The 18,543-nt window shown below is 41.9% G+C and overlaps 1 protein-coding gene across 12 annotated transcripts in view; it reads left to right on the forward strand.

Annotated features, from left to right (window-relative positions):
* Positions 1–18,543, forward strand: part of PECAM1 (platelet and endothelial cell adhesion molecule 1) — a 63,072-nt gene that overhangs the window by 25,936 nt on the left and 18,593 nt on the right. For 6 of the 12 annotated variants that reach the window (XM_073310138.1, XM_073310140.1, XM_073310141.1 and 3 more), the window contains exons 8-13: positions 5,221–5,499; positions 6,721–6,825; positions 7,883–7,910; positions 8,368–8,441; positions 10,335–10,391; positions 13,136–13,204. In XM_073310138.1, the coding sequence (XP_073166239.1) occupies positions 5,221–5,499; positions 6,721–6,825; positions 7,883–7,910; positions 8,368–8,441; positions 10,335–10,391; positions 13,136–13,204 (612 nt within the window). Of the gene's footprint in view, positions 1–5,220; positions 5,500–6,720; positions 6,826–7,882; positions 7,911–8,367; positions 8,442–10,334; positions 10,392–13,135; positions 13,205–16,516; positions 16,590–18,543 lie in introns of all 12 variants that reach the window. The other 6 variants (XM_073310146.1, XM_073310147.1, XM_073310148.1 and 3 more) reach the window with 3 other exon arrangements.

The following is an 18,543-nucleotide window of genomic DNA, read 5'->3' on the forward strand; positions in this document are numbered from 1 at the left end:
ACAAACAGCTATCTTCGTCGGACAAACATTTGGAGAAACCCTCCATAGACAAAAAGAAAAGGAGTACTTGTGGCACCTTAGAGACTAACCAATTTATTTGAGCATAAGCTTTCGTGAGCTGCAGCTCACTTCATCGGATGCATACTGTGGAAAGTACAGAAGACATTTTTATACACACAAACCATGAAAAAATGGGTGATTATCACTACAAAAGAATTTCTCTCCCCCCACCCCACTCTCCTGCTGGTAATAGCTTATGTAAAGTGATCACTCTCCTTACAATGTGTATGATAATCAAGGTGGGCCATTTCCAGCACAAATCCAGGTTTTCTCCCCCCCAACACCCCCGCCCAAAAAAACCACTCTCCTGTTGGTAATAGCTTATGTAAAGTGATCACTCTCCTTACAATGTGTATGATAATCAAGGTGTGCCATTTCCAGTACAAATCCAGGTTTTCTCCCCCCTCCCCCCACCAACACACACACAAACCCACTCTCCTGTTAGTAATAGCTTATCTAAAGTGATGACTCTCCTTACAATGTGTATGATAATCAAGGTGGGCCATTTCCAGCACAAATCCAGGGTTTAACAAGAACATCTGAGGAGGGGGGGGGGGTTATGAAAAAATAAGGGGAAATAGGTTACCTTGAATAATGACTTAGCCACTCCCAGTCTCTATTCAAGCCTAAGTTAGTTGTATCCAATTTGCAAATGAATTCCAATTCAGCAGTTCCTCTCGCTGGAGTCTGGATTTGAAGTTTTTCTGTTGTAATATCGCAACTTTCATGTCTGTAATCGCATGACCAGAGAGATTGAAGTGTTCTCCGACTGGTTTATGAATGTTATAATTCTTGACATCTGATTTATGTCCATTTATTCTTTTACGTAGAGACTGTCCAGTTTGACCAATGTACATGGCAGAGGGGCATTGCTGGCACATGATGGCATATATCACATTGGTGGATGTGCAGGTGAACGAGCCTCTGATAGTGTGGCTGATGTTATTAGGCCCTGTGATGGTGTCCCCTGAATAGATCTGTGGGCACAGTTGGCAACGGGCTTTGTTGCAAGGATAAGTTCCTGGGTTAGTGGTTCTGTTGTGTGGTATGTGGTTGCTGGTGAGTATTCGCTTCAGGTTGGGGGGCTGTCTGTAGGCAAGGACTGGCCTGTCTCCCAAGATTTGTGAGAGTGTTGGGTCATCCTTCAGGATAGGTTGTAGATCCTTGATAATGCGTTGGAGGGGTTTTAGTTGGGGGCTGAAGGTGACGGCTAGTGGCGTTCTGTTATTTTCTTTGTTGGGCCTGTCCTGTAGTAGGTGACTTCTGGGAACTCTTCTGGCTCTATCAATCTGTTTCTTCACTTCTGCAGGTGGGTATTGTAGTTGTAAGAATGCTTGATAGAGATCTTGTAGGTGTTTGTCTCTGTCTGAGGGGTTGGAGCAAATGCGGTTGTATCGCAGAGCTTGGCTGTAGACAATGGATCGTGTGGTGTGGTCAGGGTGAAAGTTGGAGGCATGTAGGTAGGAATAGTGCTCAGTAGGTTTCTGGTATAGGGTGGTGTTTATGTGACCATCGTTTATTAGCACTGTAGTGTCCAGGAAGTGGATCTCTTGTGTGGACTGGACCAGGCTGAGGTTGATGGTGGGATGGAAATTGTCGAAATCATGGTGGAATTACTCAAGGGCTTCTTTTCCATGGGTCCAGATGATAAAGATGTCATCAATATAGTGCAAGTAGAGTAGGGGCGTTAGGGTACGAGAGCTGAGGAAGCGTTGTTCTAAGTCAGCCATAAAAATGTTGGCATACTGTGGGGCCATGTGGGTACCCATAGCAGTGCCACTGATTTGAAGGTATACATTGTCCCCAAATGTAAAATAGTTATGGGTAAGGACAAAGTCACAAAGTTCAGCCACCAGGTTAGCCGTGACATTATCGGGGATAGTGTTCTTGACGGCTTGTAGTCCATCTTTGTGTGGAATGTTGGTGTAGAGGGCTTCTACATCCATAGTGGCCAGGATGGTGTTATCAGGAAGATCACTGATGGACTGTAGTTTCCTCAGGAAGTCAGTGGTGTCTCGAAGGTAGCTGGGAGTGCTGGTAGCGTAGGGCCTGAGGAGGGAGTCTACATAGCCAGACAATCCTGCTGTCAGGGTGCCAATGCCTGAGATGATGGGGTGCCCAGGATTTCCAGGTTTATGGATCTTGGGTAATAGATAGAATATCTCCATAGACAAATCCTCCATAGACAAATCCTTGCCCCTAGTAGACACAGGTTCAGGATTATTTCTTTCCTGTGACTGATTTATGTCATCAACCTGACTGAAGAAAGCTTTAATATTATCCCCAATCAAAAGATCCTTAGGCAATAACTTTCTTACAGCAGCTGTAAGTTCATGTTTAACACCATTCCATTCAAGATGGATTCTGGCTAAAGGCATACTTACAGTAAACTCATAGAGGATTACAGTATTCACATTCTTATTTGGTAAATAATCTTCCTCTTTGACAAGATCTGCTTTAACAAGAGTGATGTTAGCTGTAATTTGCCCTAAACAGCTTTTATCTTACATTCTCTGCACAAGTTATGGGGTTACCTTCACCTGAGCTCGCAGTAAAAGCATTTACATAAAAGGTGGCAGTGTTGGGGTAAACTTGGTTACACACAGACAACTGCTTAGAGTCAAACAACATACCAACACTGTTACAAACTGGATAGATTTTATCCCCATCCTTGCTGTTGAGAGAAGCTGGCTTTTCAGGATGATACAGTTCCTATTGTTCTTTTATTCTCTTGGGTTGGAGCTTAAGTCTTTCCACTTTTGACTTAGCTTCTAGTTCCCGCAATCGAATATGTGCCATTCTTTGTTCATGTTCAAAACACAGGCATTCTCTTTTAGCAGCTTCTCCTTCCATATCAGCTATTTTTTGCTCTTGTTCAAATTCTAGCTGCTGGTTTCTCACTGCAAGCATTTTCGCTGGGTCTGCTTCCTTATTACTGGCAATTAACAGATTTTTCAGTTCCTGCTCTGGGGTCTTTTGCTAAAATACAACCTTCTCTGTAAGCACAATTCTTCCAGGCTTTTTCTGTCAGGATCTTGATCATGGGTCACTCACTGTAACGGATTTTTAACCCTTAAACTCTCCAATATCAAAATTAAATTTTGACAAGTGTGTGGTTCTAATCCAAAAACCCAATTAACCTGTGGTAATGTGTATCCAAGCACGACTATGCCGATGTGACCGGGGTCCTAGTGGGAAGCCAGCTGTGGTCACTCAATTAGGGTGAACTGCAAAGAATGGGGCAGCCAAACCCCAAAAAGCTGGTGGATATTCCAATACTTAGATTCACCAAGCCAGCATAAAACAGCTTCTTTATTACCCTACTGGTTACTCAGAAGTCCAAACAACACAGTTCCCTTAAAGTGATTCAGCCTCAGGCCTCCATCCAGGTATCCGCATCAAATATGATGAAAATTTCTGTAAATCTTACTTCATCATATAAAAGAAAAGGTTCTACCAATCCCAAAGGACCGGACACATCACCTCCCAGGTTAACGAATGTTTCAGATCTTACGCAAATACATGCTACAGACAATTCTTATTAACTAAACTAAAATTTATTAAAAAAACGAGAGAGAGTACGGTTAAAAGATCAATATACGTACAGACATGAGTTCAGTTCATTGAGGTTCAGATTCACAGCAGAGATGGTAAGCTTTGTAGTTGCAAAGAGTTCCTTTAGAATTCAGTTCATAGGTCATAGTCCAATGTTCAGATCTCATATTCAGGGCGAACCAGCATAACTGGGACCTCAGTCTTATGACTCAAACTTTCCCTGATGAAGTCTAAGCAGATCTGAGATGACAGAATCAGGACCCAAGGAACTTTGATACAGTGTAATGTCTTCTTTGACAAGTTGGGAGTTCCTCGGGGAACAAAAGGTAATTAGGATGACTTTGAAGGAGGTCCATCCCTGGTACTTAGCTATACCAATTAACATAAGGCCATTTGTCTTTTCCTCCACTAGTCACAGTACATTTCAAAGAGAGATGAATACCAAGATAACCCGTGTTTGCAATTCATTTAAATTCTATCAGAATACAGCATAGACAGGGACTGTTGATTACATTGTCCGGACTCTACTTTTACATATGTAAATACACAAAACCACAAATATTATCTCCCCACATGTCTTCTGTGGGTTACTTATTTTTCAGGCTGTTTAACCCTTTCTGGCCATGCGTCACAGGTAGCCATTCAGTATCATCCATCTGGTGCACTGAATGAAACAGAGATCCTGTGGAATAAAGAGTATGTGTTCATGTCAATAAAGACTGTATGTTAATGTATGTGCAAAAAGGGGCTGAATTAAGGTTCCACAGGAAACCTGAATTGTGGCATTTCCTAACTTTTGTCTGTGTGATCCTTTTGACTTTTGCAACATTAATGTTGTTTTAATATATGGAGTTTTTTGGATGCATGACATATATACATTGTGGTTTAATTATATAAAAAATATCAATATACACTACTTGCCTCTCAGGTTAACTTTTTAAGCACTGGCATAGCTAATAAAACATCAAATCTAAATAGTGTTATTTTGACTACACATACTTTATATTTTAATGAATGTAATAAAGTAACTGATCTCTTACTTCCTGTTTTTTATACACTATAAAATGAGAAATCTGGGCCATTTGCTCAGTCCTTCCATCAGTAGAGAACTTGGTCCATTAGCTGCCAGTGTTCACTAGTAATTGATTTGAAAAATCAGCTAAACATTATTTACAGGTACTGTGCCAGATTATTAGCTGGTGTAAAATAGCATAACTCCACTGAAGCCATGTTATGCTGATTTACACTAGCTGAGGATCTGGTTGATTATTTCTAGAGATATTATCTAAATTGTTTTCAATTTAGGGCCTGATTAAAAACCCATTGAAGTTTATGGAAAGACTCCCACTGACTTGAATAGGCTTTGGATCAGACTTTCTCTACTTTTGTTTCTTTCGAGTACCCATGAGTATATCAGGGACTAGGCACTGTAGAGTTATATATAAATCAATGGGCGCTGCTCCCCAGCAGATGCTGGCCAGGAGCGTGGGAATAACGGAACACAAATGCAGTCTCTCTGGCAGCAAGACAAAGTGGTGCCAAACTAAGCATTTCTACAATAGTATTTTATAACCTGATGTCTTTTCCTCATGCCTTCATTTGCAGCTCCCATTAGGAACATAAGCTTTGGAAGTTTACCCCATGGGGAAGTGGAAGATGGTGGAGATATCAACTTTCTCTGCATCGTAGGCGAAGGATCTTTGCCAATCGACTTCAGAATTTTTAAACAAAATGACCAGAAACCTTTATTTTATGAAAGCAAAATGGAAACCAGAGTCGTCTGGCAGAAGAAATCATTGAGTAAGCAGGACGCAGGGAAATATTTTTGCGAAGCCTCCAACAGAGCCAGGGTTACTGTGCGAAGCAACTTGCTAACCGTTAAAGGTAAGCTATGCTCTTGATGGCACATCCTTAGGCTGCTCGGAATAGTACCAGAATAGGTCTATCTCAAATCTACTGTTACATGTAATGTTGGGATTACCTAGAACTGAGGCATCTCTTACAGTAGCTGTAACTTTTTTAAATGACAGGAAAGAAGGCATCTTAATGTACTGGACCTTTAAAATTCCCCCTCTTCTGCAGGGAATTTCCTGCCTTACATGGTGAATTCCATTGCAACACTTAGTACATGGTAAAAACACCAAACACTCCTTTCCTGCGGGATAAGGAGAATTATAAAGGGCCACTAATGTAGGTAGGGACTTCACCACTAGATTGTATTGCCACTTGGAATTGTGTATGCGCTGTTGGTGGGGGATAGCATGAAAGGTTTGGGACACCATCTAACCAAAACAGTCCCATTGTGTTCTAAACTGAACAAACCCCAGGAAGACTTAGCTCTTGGATCCAAGGAAAACCAACTTAGGCAGCATGGACTCTGGCCTAATGCAAAAGCACTCCTCTCTAGAAAAATCCCCAACAAGAGTGAATAGATCCAAAACTTAACGTAGTTTAATTGACTGGCAGATGAAAAACGCAGGAGAATAAGTTCTCCTCCTGCAGTCCATAATGTTTCTCACTTTCCTTCAGTCCCCTAGCTATGCTCAAGCAGCAAAAAGGAGCTGTGTCCAGGGGATCTCCCAGCCTAGCTGTAAGTGGGGTGATGGGTTGGTGGTCTTGCCTACTTGTCACTCAATGCTAGGTTTCATAAAATACCTACTAGTGTTGAACTGGACCAAGGGGATTTGTTATCCCCAGTGGCCACAGCTATCTAATTTTTGGGGAGTGGGTGTTAAACTTTTGTGGCTTTTTTTGCATTTTCCATGGCTTCAGATCTGTGGCAGAGGTCAGCCAGGCAGAGCCACTTATGACAATGGGCTGTCCCTACATCCTCAACCATACTAGGAGAGGCTGAGAAGCCAACTAAAAGCTTTCCCTGACTGGATTTAGGAACAGACCCCCACCCAGTTAGGGAAGAACCCAGTAGTGAACTCTGGATGGTAACCTCTTTAAAGCTTTTCCAGAGCTGTCTGAACTCACCCTCCTGAGCACTAAATACTTCTAATAATGCCAGACCACCTGTAGTGAGGACTCAGGAGTTGTAAAAGCCAGTAGTGACTTCATACCACTGCATGCATTGTTACACATGTCTCTTCTCATTTCCAGTCATCCTGGCTTCATGGCAGAAAGGGTTTATCGCATTATTTGTCTTGGCTGTAATTGCCATAGCAGCTTCTGGTTTCTGGTGGTACTGGCGTAAGAAGGAAAAGGGTAACAATGAATATCTTCTATTCTCTGGGTGCTGAATGAATAGAACAAATGAGGGGGTTGGCTGCAAGAACAAAGGACTGGGCAGGGGGAAAGGTGACAAATGTAGGATTTTCAACCACCCCAATGCTGGAGGTTGTTTGGCTCGGAGCTTTTGGTTTGATCCATTATAAAGCTATGAAATTTAGATCTGGGTTCTAGTTCTGGACTCCCCCTTACTTCCACAAATTCAGGCCCATCTCTAATCCTTATTGCCTCAAAAACTTGAGGTTCTTACTCAGCATTTATTCAGTCTCTACTCAAAAACAATTCCTATTAATTGTGAGTTTTGACTAAGTAGTGACCTCAGGATTCGGTCAATTATAATTGCGTTACTCTTTCACATTTTTTGTTATAGAAAAATGGGTAGGACTGGTTTAAATCCATTCTGAACCAAAATATCTGGGAAAATTTGGAGTGTCTGAAACTCCCAGATATCTGTATATCGGCCTGCCTAAGGAGCAGGGTTTTAGATCACAGCATCCCTGGAAGAGAACATCAGATCCAGAGGACTGGTTGGCTAAAGAGATTAGAAGTAGGATACAGAGGGTTAAATAACTTACTTAATTTTGGTCCAGGTCAGTATAGCTCCGCAATCAAAAGTTAAGGTCTGAAAGCTTTTCAGTGGACTGTATGGTGGTCTGTACATGAAACCATCACATTTAGCCTCCTAGTTAACAGTCTCAGAAGTGAGGCCAAGAACTGAATGAGCCATGGATTCTGAGATATCCCTTCGTCTTTGGAAGTATCCCCACTAGATCAAGAGGGGAATCTGAGGGAGCCTGTATTGAAACTGTCAATGCTGTATCTGTTCTGTGCTCACACTAGAACATGAAGTCCTCTAGTCAATTTGGCAACTTCCACATCAACTAAATAAGATACCAAACTTCACTGTGGCCACTAGAAACGATCCGAACTCAGGGATGGATGGGCCCCATATGTAGCTTTCATTTTCACCTTTTGCATTTGTCTCTCTACTGGTGCAGGATATAACAATTATCTCTTCTCTTTCCCTTGCAAGGTAAACATCCTTCCATGGAGATGTCTGGGTAAGATGGCTTTCTTTCTGGAAATGGTAAAACGTGTCTGACTGAAATGCTGGAGGCTTATGTTACACATATATGGTGAATCTTATTAGGTCTCTCAGCTGGAGACAATAGGTGGTTGTGGCTACTTGCAGCAGACCACCTACTCAGAAACAACATGATGAGGAAATAATCCAAAATGGAAATGGGCTAATTACTAAAAATGGGGAATGACAGGCCTAGATTTGAATGCCTTCAAATGTAGGATTAAAATCACATAGAGACATATGGTAGAAGAAAAGGGAGATAACACTTGACATTGGGGTTTGCTTATGCTCCCATTGAGGTCAACAGCAAAACTTCCATTAATTTAAAAAGATAATAAAGGAGTGGTGCCAATTTAAACAATTATCACTTTATTTTTTTTTACTTTTAAGGATGGTTCCTTAGTCATGTCCATTTTTGTACATTTCCTTTTTAGATCCACAGCAGCCACTAATTCGACTAGTGAGAAACTGGAATCTGGACAGAACCATTATACAGAACTCTATCCTGGTAGACTATTTTTTTTATACTCTCTGGTAGCATATTGCTTTAATCAACAAATGATTGTTTAAAAGTTTGGCTTCACATGGTCCTGGTATGTACTGGGGCACAATTTTTAAATGATGGAATAATAGATGCACCCACGAAAAACAGCATTTGTACTTGTAGATCAGAGAATGAGGATATGCAGTTATCCAGTCTGCATGTGCAAATGTAAGGTGTGTTTGGTTTTGTTTGTTTTTTTGTGTGTCTGGGGGCTATACACAATGAAACCTGGTCTGAAAATGAGGTGGGTATAGTGGTTAGAAATGGCTTGATGGAATGAGCCTTAGTAATACTTAGGGGTTGAGATGAGACATGGCTTAGGATTGGGACCAGATCAGGGTTAGGCTTGTGTTGATTTTTGAGGCCCAATCAGATGTAGTGTTGGGTTTGTGTTGGTTAGAACTGCCGTCTTGTAAGTTGTTCTCATGAGATGACAAATTTTTATAAGCTGTTCTGCCATGTTGGGCTGACTATTATTGTGAGATGTTTTTGGCTACCAGTGAACTGGAACTTTAGGCTCTTTCTTCTCTTGTATGTGACTAGACCTGGATAAACTATTGTGAATAATTTAGTCTAGTAACTTTTTGGCCAATTATATGAATAGATTGGAGTCTTATGAATTTTAACTTCTTTCAAACTATTGGAGAATAGTTTATATAAACACATTTCAGTTTCTGACCTGCATATAAACTACTTACTAGAGTAACAGAATTACTGTTTGCTATATGACAGGTTTCAGAGTAGCAGCCGTGTTAGTCTATATTCGCAAAAAGAAAAGGAGTACTTTTCTGTTTGCTATATGTAACTTTAGTTAGTTCTGTGAAACAATGTGACTTAAGATTCATCTATTTATTCTGCTCCCTGACTGGATGACCCCCAGACTCAGAGCTTCCAAGATGACCATCCAGACACTGTGAATATATACAGGATTCTCATGAGCCATTCTTTTCCTAGATATTCTTGCAAGCACCTTTATACCAAACATCAGATTATTAATCTTCCTGGCCTTCTATGCAAGATAGGTAGTATTCTCATTTTACAGATGCGGGGGAAACCAAGGTAAAGGCAGATTAAGTGTTCAACAGTACAACCAAGGCCACATAAAGAGAGAACATCAGAGCAGAGATTTAGGAGTTTGTGGCTCCAACTCTGTGCTCAGACCACTAAATAATAATAATTTTGTATTTATATACTACCTTTCATCCCAGGATCTCAAAACACTTCATAAAGGTGAATAAGCAGTACATCCTCTTTCTGTAAAGGAAAAACCAAGACAGAGATCAGGTGACCTGCCCAAGGGGCAGAAGAACACATGACTGTTCACTTATAGTCCCTGTTTTTTAGCTACTTAGATAGTCCTACCTCTCCACTAGAAAACCCCCGTCTCATGTTCATCTTTTCCAAACTCTGGAAGACATCAGTTTTCAAGATAAGTTTCACTAGTTTTCCCCCCCAATCCCCCCATCCCCCCACCCCCCAAAAACTATGTTCAATATGTTTTTTGGTCTCTGCAGGCTATTTATTGCCCTCAATCTGAGTCCGAACTCTACTGGTGTCAGTGATCCAATGTGGGTAAACTGTCACCTTGTGGAAAGCTCATTCAATGTGAACAAAGTTATTCCTTGGTTTCCTTTAGCTTTAAACTGATCCTCTTATAGGATCAGATTCTGCTCTCCTATGTTATGAGAGTGGCTTGGACATGTACCCAAAAGCAAAATTACCCCTAAATAATTAAATTATTACATGTTGTGACAGCAGGAGGTTTCTGTTGTATTTTAATGAGAAAGCTAAATGAATGAATCACAACTATCCTAAGCTGCTTGTTGGCTCACTTTCTGCTTGTGTATTTAATTTTAGGATCAGGTTACATTGAAGACAGTGAAAGTCCTGTAAAATCAACAGGTGAAAATAAAGGTAATTTTCACACTATTTTTTTAATCATAACTTTTTTATCATTTTGGAATTAAAAGTGGTGGGGACATGTCTGATTGTGAGAGCAGGGGACTGGCAATTAGGCCTTCTATATTCATTTGTTTTCTCCCACCTTGTCGTCAGTGATGCTGTGGGAAGTCACTTATCCTCTCTGTGTCTAGGTTTTTTGTATTTCCCACTTGCAAAATGAGCATAACAATGTCCATGTCCCAGGCATGTTCTGAGCCTAATGAGTTGCTTCTTTTGGTTGGTGGCGTAGAAAAAGAAAAGTATGATTACCTACAAATATATTTCAAATGTTATTTTTGAATCTTTTACAGAGAATCTTTCCACAGGCTTCCTTTACCTTCTATTTATCTTTGCTTTCATCATTTTTCCACATCTTGACATTTTAAGCAGCATAAAATTGGGTGTCAAATATGAAGAAAATGATCTTCCAGCTAACTGAGGCACCAAATAGGTTTTAAAAAATACCTCCTTTTTAAAGTAATAATTGTATCTGGTATTGCATCATCTAGATGCATAGTTGTATAGAGATACAAAGTATTTTTCAGGACTGAGTGTTTAAAAGAACTAATTAAAAAGCAGTGCTTAAATGTAAATATTCTGGGGATATTATGGCTGAAAACTCATAGACAGATACTACTATGTCCACCCTCTCCCTTTGCTCCCATCTGTGCTTGCCACATAGGCATGTGAGTGTTCAAAATGTGATTCCTGCTAACCTGACATGTTATAACATGGTTTTGGCTGGGCAAACCCACAACAAAAATGTCTTATGGCCTGTGTTATTCAGGAAGTCAGATTAGATGATCACGGTGGTCCCTTCTGGCCTTAAATTCTATGAATCCTATGAAAAGACCGTTCCTTAGCTGACAGCCTAAATATGAGGCAAGAGACATCAGATGGCTACAACCATCAGATGTTACTGGTCAGCATGAAAAGCAGCAATCTCGGCACACCAGCTGGCTAGCTGCTGTCAAGCTTTTCATAAGTATTGTGGCAAAGGGGAGTCTTAAAAAGGGATTTGGAGGAGAATAATGGGGTGAGTTTGCCAATGTTCTATCAGGAGCTCCACCCACACATTATGGGAGAAAGCGCGAAGGGATATTGTTGAAAATGTAACAAAGGGGCATTGAGAGTTGGTATCACTGGCAGAACAGAGGTGAGAGTTGCTGTCCCAGCAGCATATGGGATAATAGGTAAGGCTGGGATAGCCCATAAAGGCCTTGAAAGTGAAGACAAGTAGTACAGTGGAGAAGGAGGAGCCAATGGAGAGCACAAAGGTTGAGGTGACGAACAAGGAAAGTGATTGCAGCAACATTTTGAATGGATACAAGTGGGGCAAAGCGGGATTAGTAAAGGCTGGCGAAGAGGAGGTTGCCATGGTCTGGATGAGAGTTCTAGCAGCACAGATGGGTTCTGGGACTTAAATCTTGCGCAGGAAGAAGCAGCCAGATGTAGACAAAGCCTGGATGTGAGGATCTAAAGAGAGGGCTGAGTTGAAGGTAAAAGTTACAGGTCTGAGTGAAAGGCAGGAGGGTGGTGATGTCCATGATGACTGAGAAAAGAGGAATGTGGGAAGGCTTGTGCGGAAAGATTGAGGTTTTTTTTAACCATGTTGATCTTATGCTTATAAATGGACATCCCTAAGAAGATATCAGAAAGACTGAGATTATCTTGGACAGAAGGAAATAGGTCTGGAGTGGAAAGGTAGCTCCGAATGTCATCAGTGTAAAGATGATAGTTGAATTCATGTTTACAAATGAGACTTCCCCAGAGAAAAGTTACAGAAGGGGACCGAGGATGAAGGCCTGCAGAGCCCCAAAAGAAGTTGCATGGTGGACGTGATGGGGATCCTCTGTATAAAATTCTGGTGGAGTGATTGGGGAGGAAGGAGAACAATCAGGAGTGAACAGGTTCATGAAAGCAGAGGGCAGGATTTCAAGAAGAGAAGCATGGTTGAAGGTGTTGAATGCAGGCAGAGGAGGATGAGCAGGGAGTATTGGTTATGAGCATCGGCTAGGAGAAGACTATTGAAGACTTTGAGAACTGTTTTAGTGGAGGGCAAGAGGTGACTGGAAAGGGTCTAAGCTGGAACTAGCAGAGAAGAACTCTAGACAGCAGTTGTTGAGGGCACATTCAATGAACTTGGATAGAGGGGAGATGGGGCGATAGCTAGAGATAAACAGTGGGTTATTTGAAGATGCTAGTGATTAAAACACGCTTCTACTGTGAGGGGAAGGAGACTGATGAGAGGGGATCAGAGGTGGGGGCAAGAGATAAGATGATAGGAGGGGGACATTGAGGTAAACAGAGGTGTTAAAGAAGTGCAGAGGAGATGGTCCTTTGTCGGCGACGGGAAAAGGAGGAGAAAATAATGGGGACAGAAAGGGCAGAGAAAGGGGGAGAGACAGACTAGTTGAAGCTGGACAGGCACACAGAGGACTCTGGGGCAGAGGATTTTCTAAATTTGCATTTTGCTATTTTTCAAGACCTCAAAAAAAAAAAAAGACAAGAGTTTCAGGCACCACCCAGACCCCTCCCCGGTTTTAAAAAGGAGGTCAGCTTCAGCAGGCTGGGCTGAACCCCCATCTGCCCAATCATGTGCCCGTTAAAGTCCTTGTGAGCTTGACCATTGACTTCCCTTGAGTCAGGATCAGGCTCACAGCAAATATGGCATAGGGAGTGCTACAAAGAAACATCTTCTTGCTATTTTGGGGCAGGATCTGACCACGAGAGTGCTGAGGTGGAATATACTGAAGTTGAAGTGTCAACGTCTGATCCTTACAAAGGTAACGAGCTGGCTGACCTGTACAGTTATGTATTGGGAGTCGTTACAGACCTGCTGTTTCTGCCATTGCTTTCACTGGGAGCAGGAGTAGGTCCTATGCTCTATGCATGGTAGTTCCTTGGTAATAGCTCTCAGTGATGCAAGGACTGCTGTTACCAGAGCCAACCAGTACTTTCCCTTTCCTCCATGATTCTCCTGTGCCCTTCCACATAAGATCTTTATCTAGGCTGGGCTATCAGCTGGAGCTGGGGTTCTAAGCAGAAAGCAGCCTGCTGTGGGTCTGCGTGTTGTGGGCTCAAAGCTCATGGAGGGGCACTTAATTTTTTTTTTAAACTTTCTTGGGTGGCTTCAGCCTCTGCAGCCCACAGGAGGAGGGAGAGGGAGGGGCTGCCCACCCTGCAGGGAACCGGGGAGTGTCCCCACCCACTGCTGAACCTGCTGAGAGATCAAGGAGGTAGAGAGCAGGAACTGTGATTCGTCCCTTACAGCCTGAGGAGAGCTGGAGGCCTGCAGGGAAACAGAGGCTTGGTCTATGTCTAAAACTCATGTCAACCTAATTCTACAGACACAGCTTCTGCCTCTCGAGGAGATTTACGATAGTGATGGAAACCCCCCGCTTGTTGCTGTAGTAAGTGTCTGTAGTGTGCGCACACATACCCAGCGAGAGTGTAGGGAAGTGAGAATGTTGGCTGCCCTGGTAACAGCCTCCTGCTGTCAGTGGTATTAATTCAGAGGGAATATATGGGCTAAAGGTGTTACCACAACCCAGTCCCTGTCCAGTGTTAAACAGTGTTACACAAGGTCCAGGGCTTGGTATCCAGAGACCACAGCCACTTACGGCCATGGCAAACACACCATTAAAAACCCTTTGTATCTTAAAGATACAGAAAAAAAGGAAAAACAGTTAAAGCATTTGAAATGTAAAGTATTAAATAGGGTTTTCATTTGAACAACATACCTTGTTCCCTTTCCATTTAGCTATAGACAGTTTTTTAGAAGGAAGCCCCTCTCCCCCACCATTTGACAGTCTCTTAAATGGTAATAATTGTCATCCCAGGTGGTGGTGGTTGGGCCGATGGGGTGGGAATGTTCTCTGGGTCCCTGTTTGTCTGGCCCGTTCTGGTCAGGACACCTCTTAGGATCAGAATGATGAAGGCCTGGGATCCCAGAAAATGGTGGGGTTGGCCATCATGATGGTGAAGCTCGCTCTAATAGCCTCCGTCTGTATTTCGTCTGTTCTTCCTTTGTTCTTTCAGGCTTCCCCTCCAGTTCTTTCTTTTAAGGACCCCAGAAAGGGAGTGGAAGATGGAATAGCCCATCCCCTCATTTTGTCCATTAATTAGGCTTCATATCCGACATACTAATTTTGGCTTATTGACTTCTGGCTCCTCATCTCCTGTTTTTAACCGGCATAAATTCAATACAGTCCATGAATGATATCAGTAGGCCTTTTTAATTTAGATTAACTCAATTCATCTGTCTCCCTTTTGCACCTTTTCCCATCAACATTTGTTGTTATAGGTTATTGTAACATCTTATGAACTTTTACATACTTCTTACAGTTGAGTTCACAAGTTGGGTAAATGTGTAGGCCCCATTGTTGCATGTCTTAAGTTCCATGGTACAGAACTTAGCACAGCAGAGCCCTGCTCCGTAACTAGGGCTCCCATGCACTCTGGTAATACAAATAATAATAATGGTGGTAGCCAGAACTCTTAGCATGGCATTACAGTGAATCTCCTCCCGGCCTTTGAGGTAATTGACTGGCTGGATCCTATTCCCAATGATGACACTTACAACTCAATTTTTCCCCTCACCCAAAGCATCATGGTATCCTCAGTCTCCTTGTGCAGAAAGTGGGCAAATTGTTCAGAACACACATAAAAGCCCAAGCAGTTAGGAATAAATGAAAACCATTCAGGATGTTAAGCCATGTCCCAGCTCTCAGCCTTTACTAGTCTAGAGTTACAAATGTTTCACACACCTCTAGTCATGCCCAGTGCAGTACAAGGGCGTAGAATGTTGTAAGAGGTACTTTCTATCAGATGAAATGTTAAACTAAGATCTTTGTTAGGGGCAAGTTAACGAACGCCTAAAAGAATAGGGGATAACCTTTGCATCTGAGCCAGCATCCAACTCAGGCTAGGATGTTAGAAAAATATTATTGAGAGAGGAAGGTCCAGTCTGTACTACACAAACTGCCATATTAACTCGATCTAGTTAAATTACAGTAGTGCACTGACATTTTTAAAAGACCCTGTTTTAAATGGGATTGGACCATGTTTTAACTATGTGATACTGTTTCAAGTTAGCCTTGGACTGTACAATCTGTCTCATGGTTCAGGAGTCTGATTAAAGCATGGCTTGGTCCTGTCTGTCCTGCAGGACTAAATCATGCAACTCAGCATGCTTAAATCTTACACTGTTGCAGTTTTTTGTAGTGTAGACAAGACAAAAGCTACCGCTTAGCATATAAGTCCAGTGCTTTCTTTCTGTGTATGGTCACTGGACTACCAGTGCCTGCTGTGTTACTGGGCCAAGCATTTTGAGATACTGCTAGAGTGGAAGCTGTTATATGAAACCAAACAGCAGTCTATGCAAAAGATTTATTCTTTCACCTCTGCATTGCACCATACAGGATAAGATTTAGGCCACTAGCACTTACGTTGACAAAACGTTTGTCGCTCAGGGGTGTGAAAACACAATTGAGGGGCATAAGTTTTGCCGGCATAAGCGCTCATATGCATAGCGCCATGTTGTCAGAAGATGCTCTCCTGTAGGCATAACATGGCGACACAAGTGCTCTTACAGTGGCACAGCTGAAGAGGCATAGCTGTGTTGCTGTCAACTTGGAAGCATAGACATGGCCTTAGTCTCAGGGAGAGAGAGGAGTAAGGCCAGGGGTTGTTTTTTAAAATACTTTTTCAGTAACTACTCTCACCCATATAAAGGGCTTTGGCCCCTGGATTCCCATCAATGCTTTTATCATGTTGAGGTTGCTCAGATTCTACTTCAAGACACAGTGTTCTTTCATGTCTCTGTTACCACGACAATGACCAGCGCCTCTGTTCTGAGCGAACACTTCAAGAGCCTCAGACTTAATTTAAGGCCTCAAATATTAAGCAATTAAATCTCCTCTGGCTCTGTCTATTTTCTGAACAAGGGCAAAGTACACAACAACAAAGCTAGGCTTACATTCTACTCTGGACGGATGCACTCCTCATCCAGAAGGCAGCATTCAGAGCTAAGAGTGTTTGCAGCAGGCAGCCTCTTGACCCAGGAGATTACATTTTACTTTCAATTTTATCAACAGCAGATTAAGGAAGGACCCGACCCGGCAAGATGGTGAATACATTCAATTCCCATGGCCTTCAATGGGAACTCAGGTATTCCTCAATCACTCAGGATTAGGCTCTAAATTACTATATCTAATTATACAAAGGTCTATTCCTGCAGCCACTGAAGTCAGCATCAAAACTCCCATTGACCTCAAGGGGAGCAAGATCAATAATTAATGCATAATAGTAACCTTTGGGGCAGTTTTGAGGATAAGGATTAATTAAACATCCCCTCGCCTCCCAAAAAGTCCAGTTATAGAATGATGTCTGTCAGCATTAAAGAGCTATTAACATTTTGCCCTTTTCCCTCAAACCAATTCTCTCCCGACAGATCACTTTTCTAGGATTGCTGAATATTCTTGACCACCTTATGGTGGTAAATATGCAGTGGCTGTGGAAAGCATTTCTGCACTTCATCATTGCTCACACGAAAGCTGCACCAGCATTATTAAGGGTGGTAAATCTGCCAGAAGAAAAGCTAATGTAGACAAGGCTTCAGTGCCTCATTTTTCTCCATCTGTAAATTTGGGATTATTTATTTAAATTTGGGATTATGCTTTGTGAGCAGCGATGGGCTCCTCTAATGAAAGTGGCTAGCTAAGTATTGGATATAGCATTATTTTTGGGAGGTTAGAGTTGTTTGCTGATTTGATATTTAAAGATGTGCTGGTGATGGGGACTGGTGTAATAAATCTTGAAGGAGAGACTATGCTTAACAAAAACATATTGCATATCTTTTCTAAGTTAATTGTGACACAATACTGTGCAATGAGTCAGACCCTTTATTGTTAACACAAGGAAAACAAAGACCAAAGCTAAAATATTGTCAGGAAATATCCCTAAAAGGGGAAGGGAGAAACTGCTAACCTTGGCTCAGTAAGAACATGCCCCTCCTTTTACTTCTATAGCTAGTTAGTCAATTGCAGGGTGCAGCATTATAAGGTCATTTGGAACAAAATGTCATTATTTTTAAGTCCTTTCTACTAGCACATTTACCAGGGGCTAGGAAAAGATCAACTTATGAAAGGTTAAATATATATATATATCAGGCCCTGAGATGGTTTTGATTATTTCAGTTCTGTCCAATTTATTTTGATTTTATGCCACTATGTGTTGTGATTAAGTGCTTGCTGAAATTCGGATCCTGCTGCTATTGAAATCAGTGGGAGTTTTGGAATTGACTTCAACAGCACTTAGCCCTCAGTGTCTAAAGTGTGTTTAGCAGAATTATTTAAAATTAATTCAAAATAAATCTTTCTGGGATTGCAGAATGTGTTCCCAAGGTGCATGAAACACTGAGCTGCTATTTAACAATTCATTATCCTGATTCTCAGTTTGACTGCAGAATAAATATGGGAGTCTCTATAAAAAAATCTACCTGTGCCCATGAGATTCGCATGGTGGGGCCCTTCAAGAAGCCCTCATAAAGCTAAAAGCCTTTGTCTATTCAAGGACCAGAACCATACTAGGAAGTATTTAAAATAGAGTTGTTGTTAGCACAGTTCCCCGGCTGCCATGACCCAGGGATTTTTTTCTTTAGAACCATGTTAGATTCACATGGTAACCACAGCTGTGTTGCCGCAGTAGATAATGAAGATGTTGGGAATCTGAGTTGTGCTGGCAGCTGGCTCAACCCTGCCTCACCTCTGCCAGAAGGAGCACCCGTGTTTATGACAGTGATCCACAAAAAGGATCTTAAACAAGCATCAGACAGGAAAAGTCTTTCTTGGGTTTTTTTAATCTGGTATTTTTGGATGGTCCCACCCAGAATAAAAGCTCGTTGCAGGATTTACCATAGTAGATAAAAACGGGAACCTCAGAACCAGGAGGAAAACTTTCCTGAGGATTCTTCTGCAGCCTCAGCTGTATGGAACTTGTGTGGGTAAGGCCAGCTATAGCATTTTGGAGGAAAAAACCCAGTAACATTAGTCTTTTGAGGCTTCAATCTCTGTCTATTCTTCCCTCAATCTCTCCTGCCTATCCATACCTTCTCAGCCTTCCC

Source organism: Lepidochelys kempii, chromosome 14, assembly GCF_965140265.1.
Source record: "Lepidochelys kempii isolate rLepKem1 chromosome 14, rLepKem1.hap2, whole genome shotgun sequence".
In the NCBI taxonomy this organism is placed as follows: Eukaryota; Metazoa; Chordata; order Testudines; family Cheloniidae; genus Lepidochelys; species Lepidochelys kempii.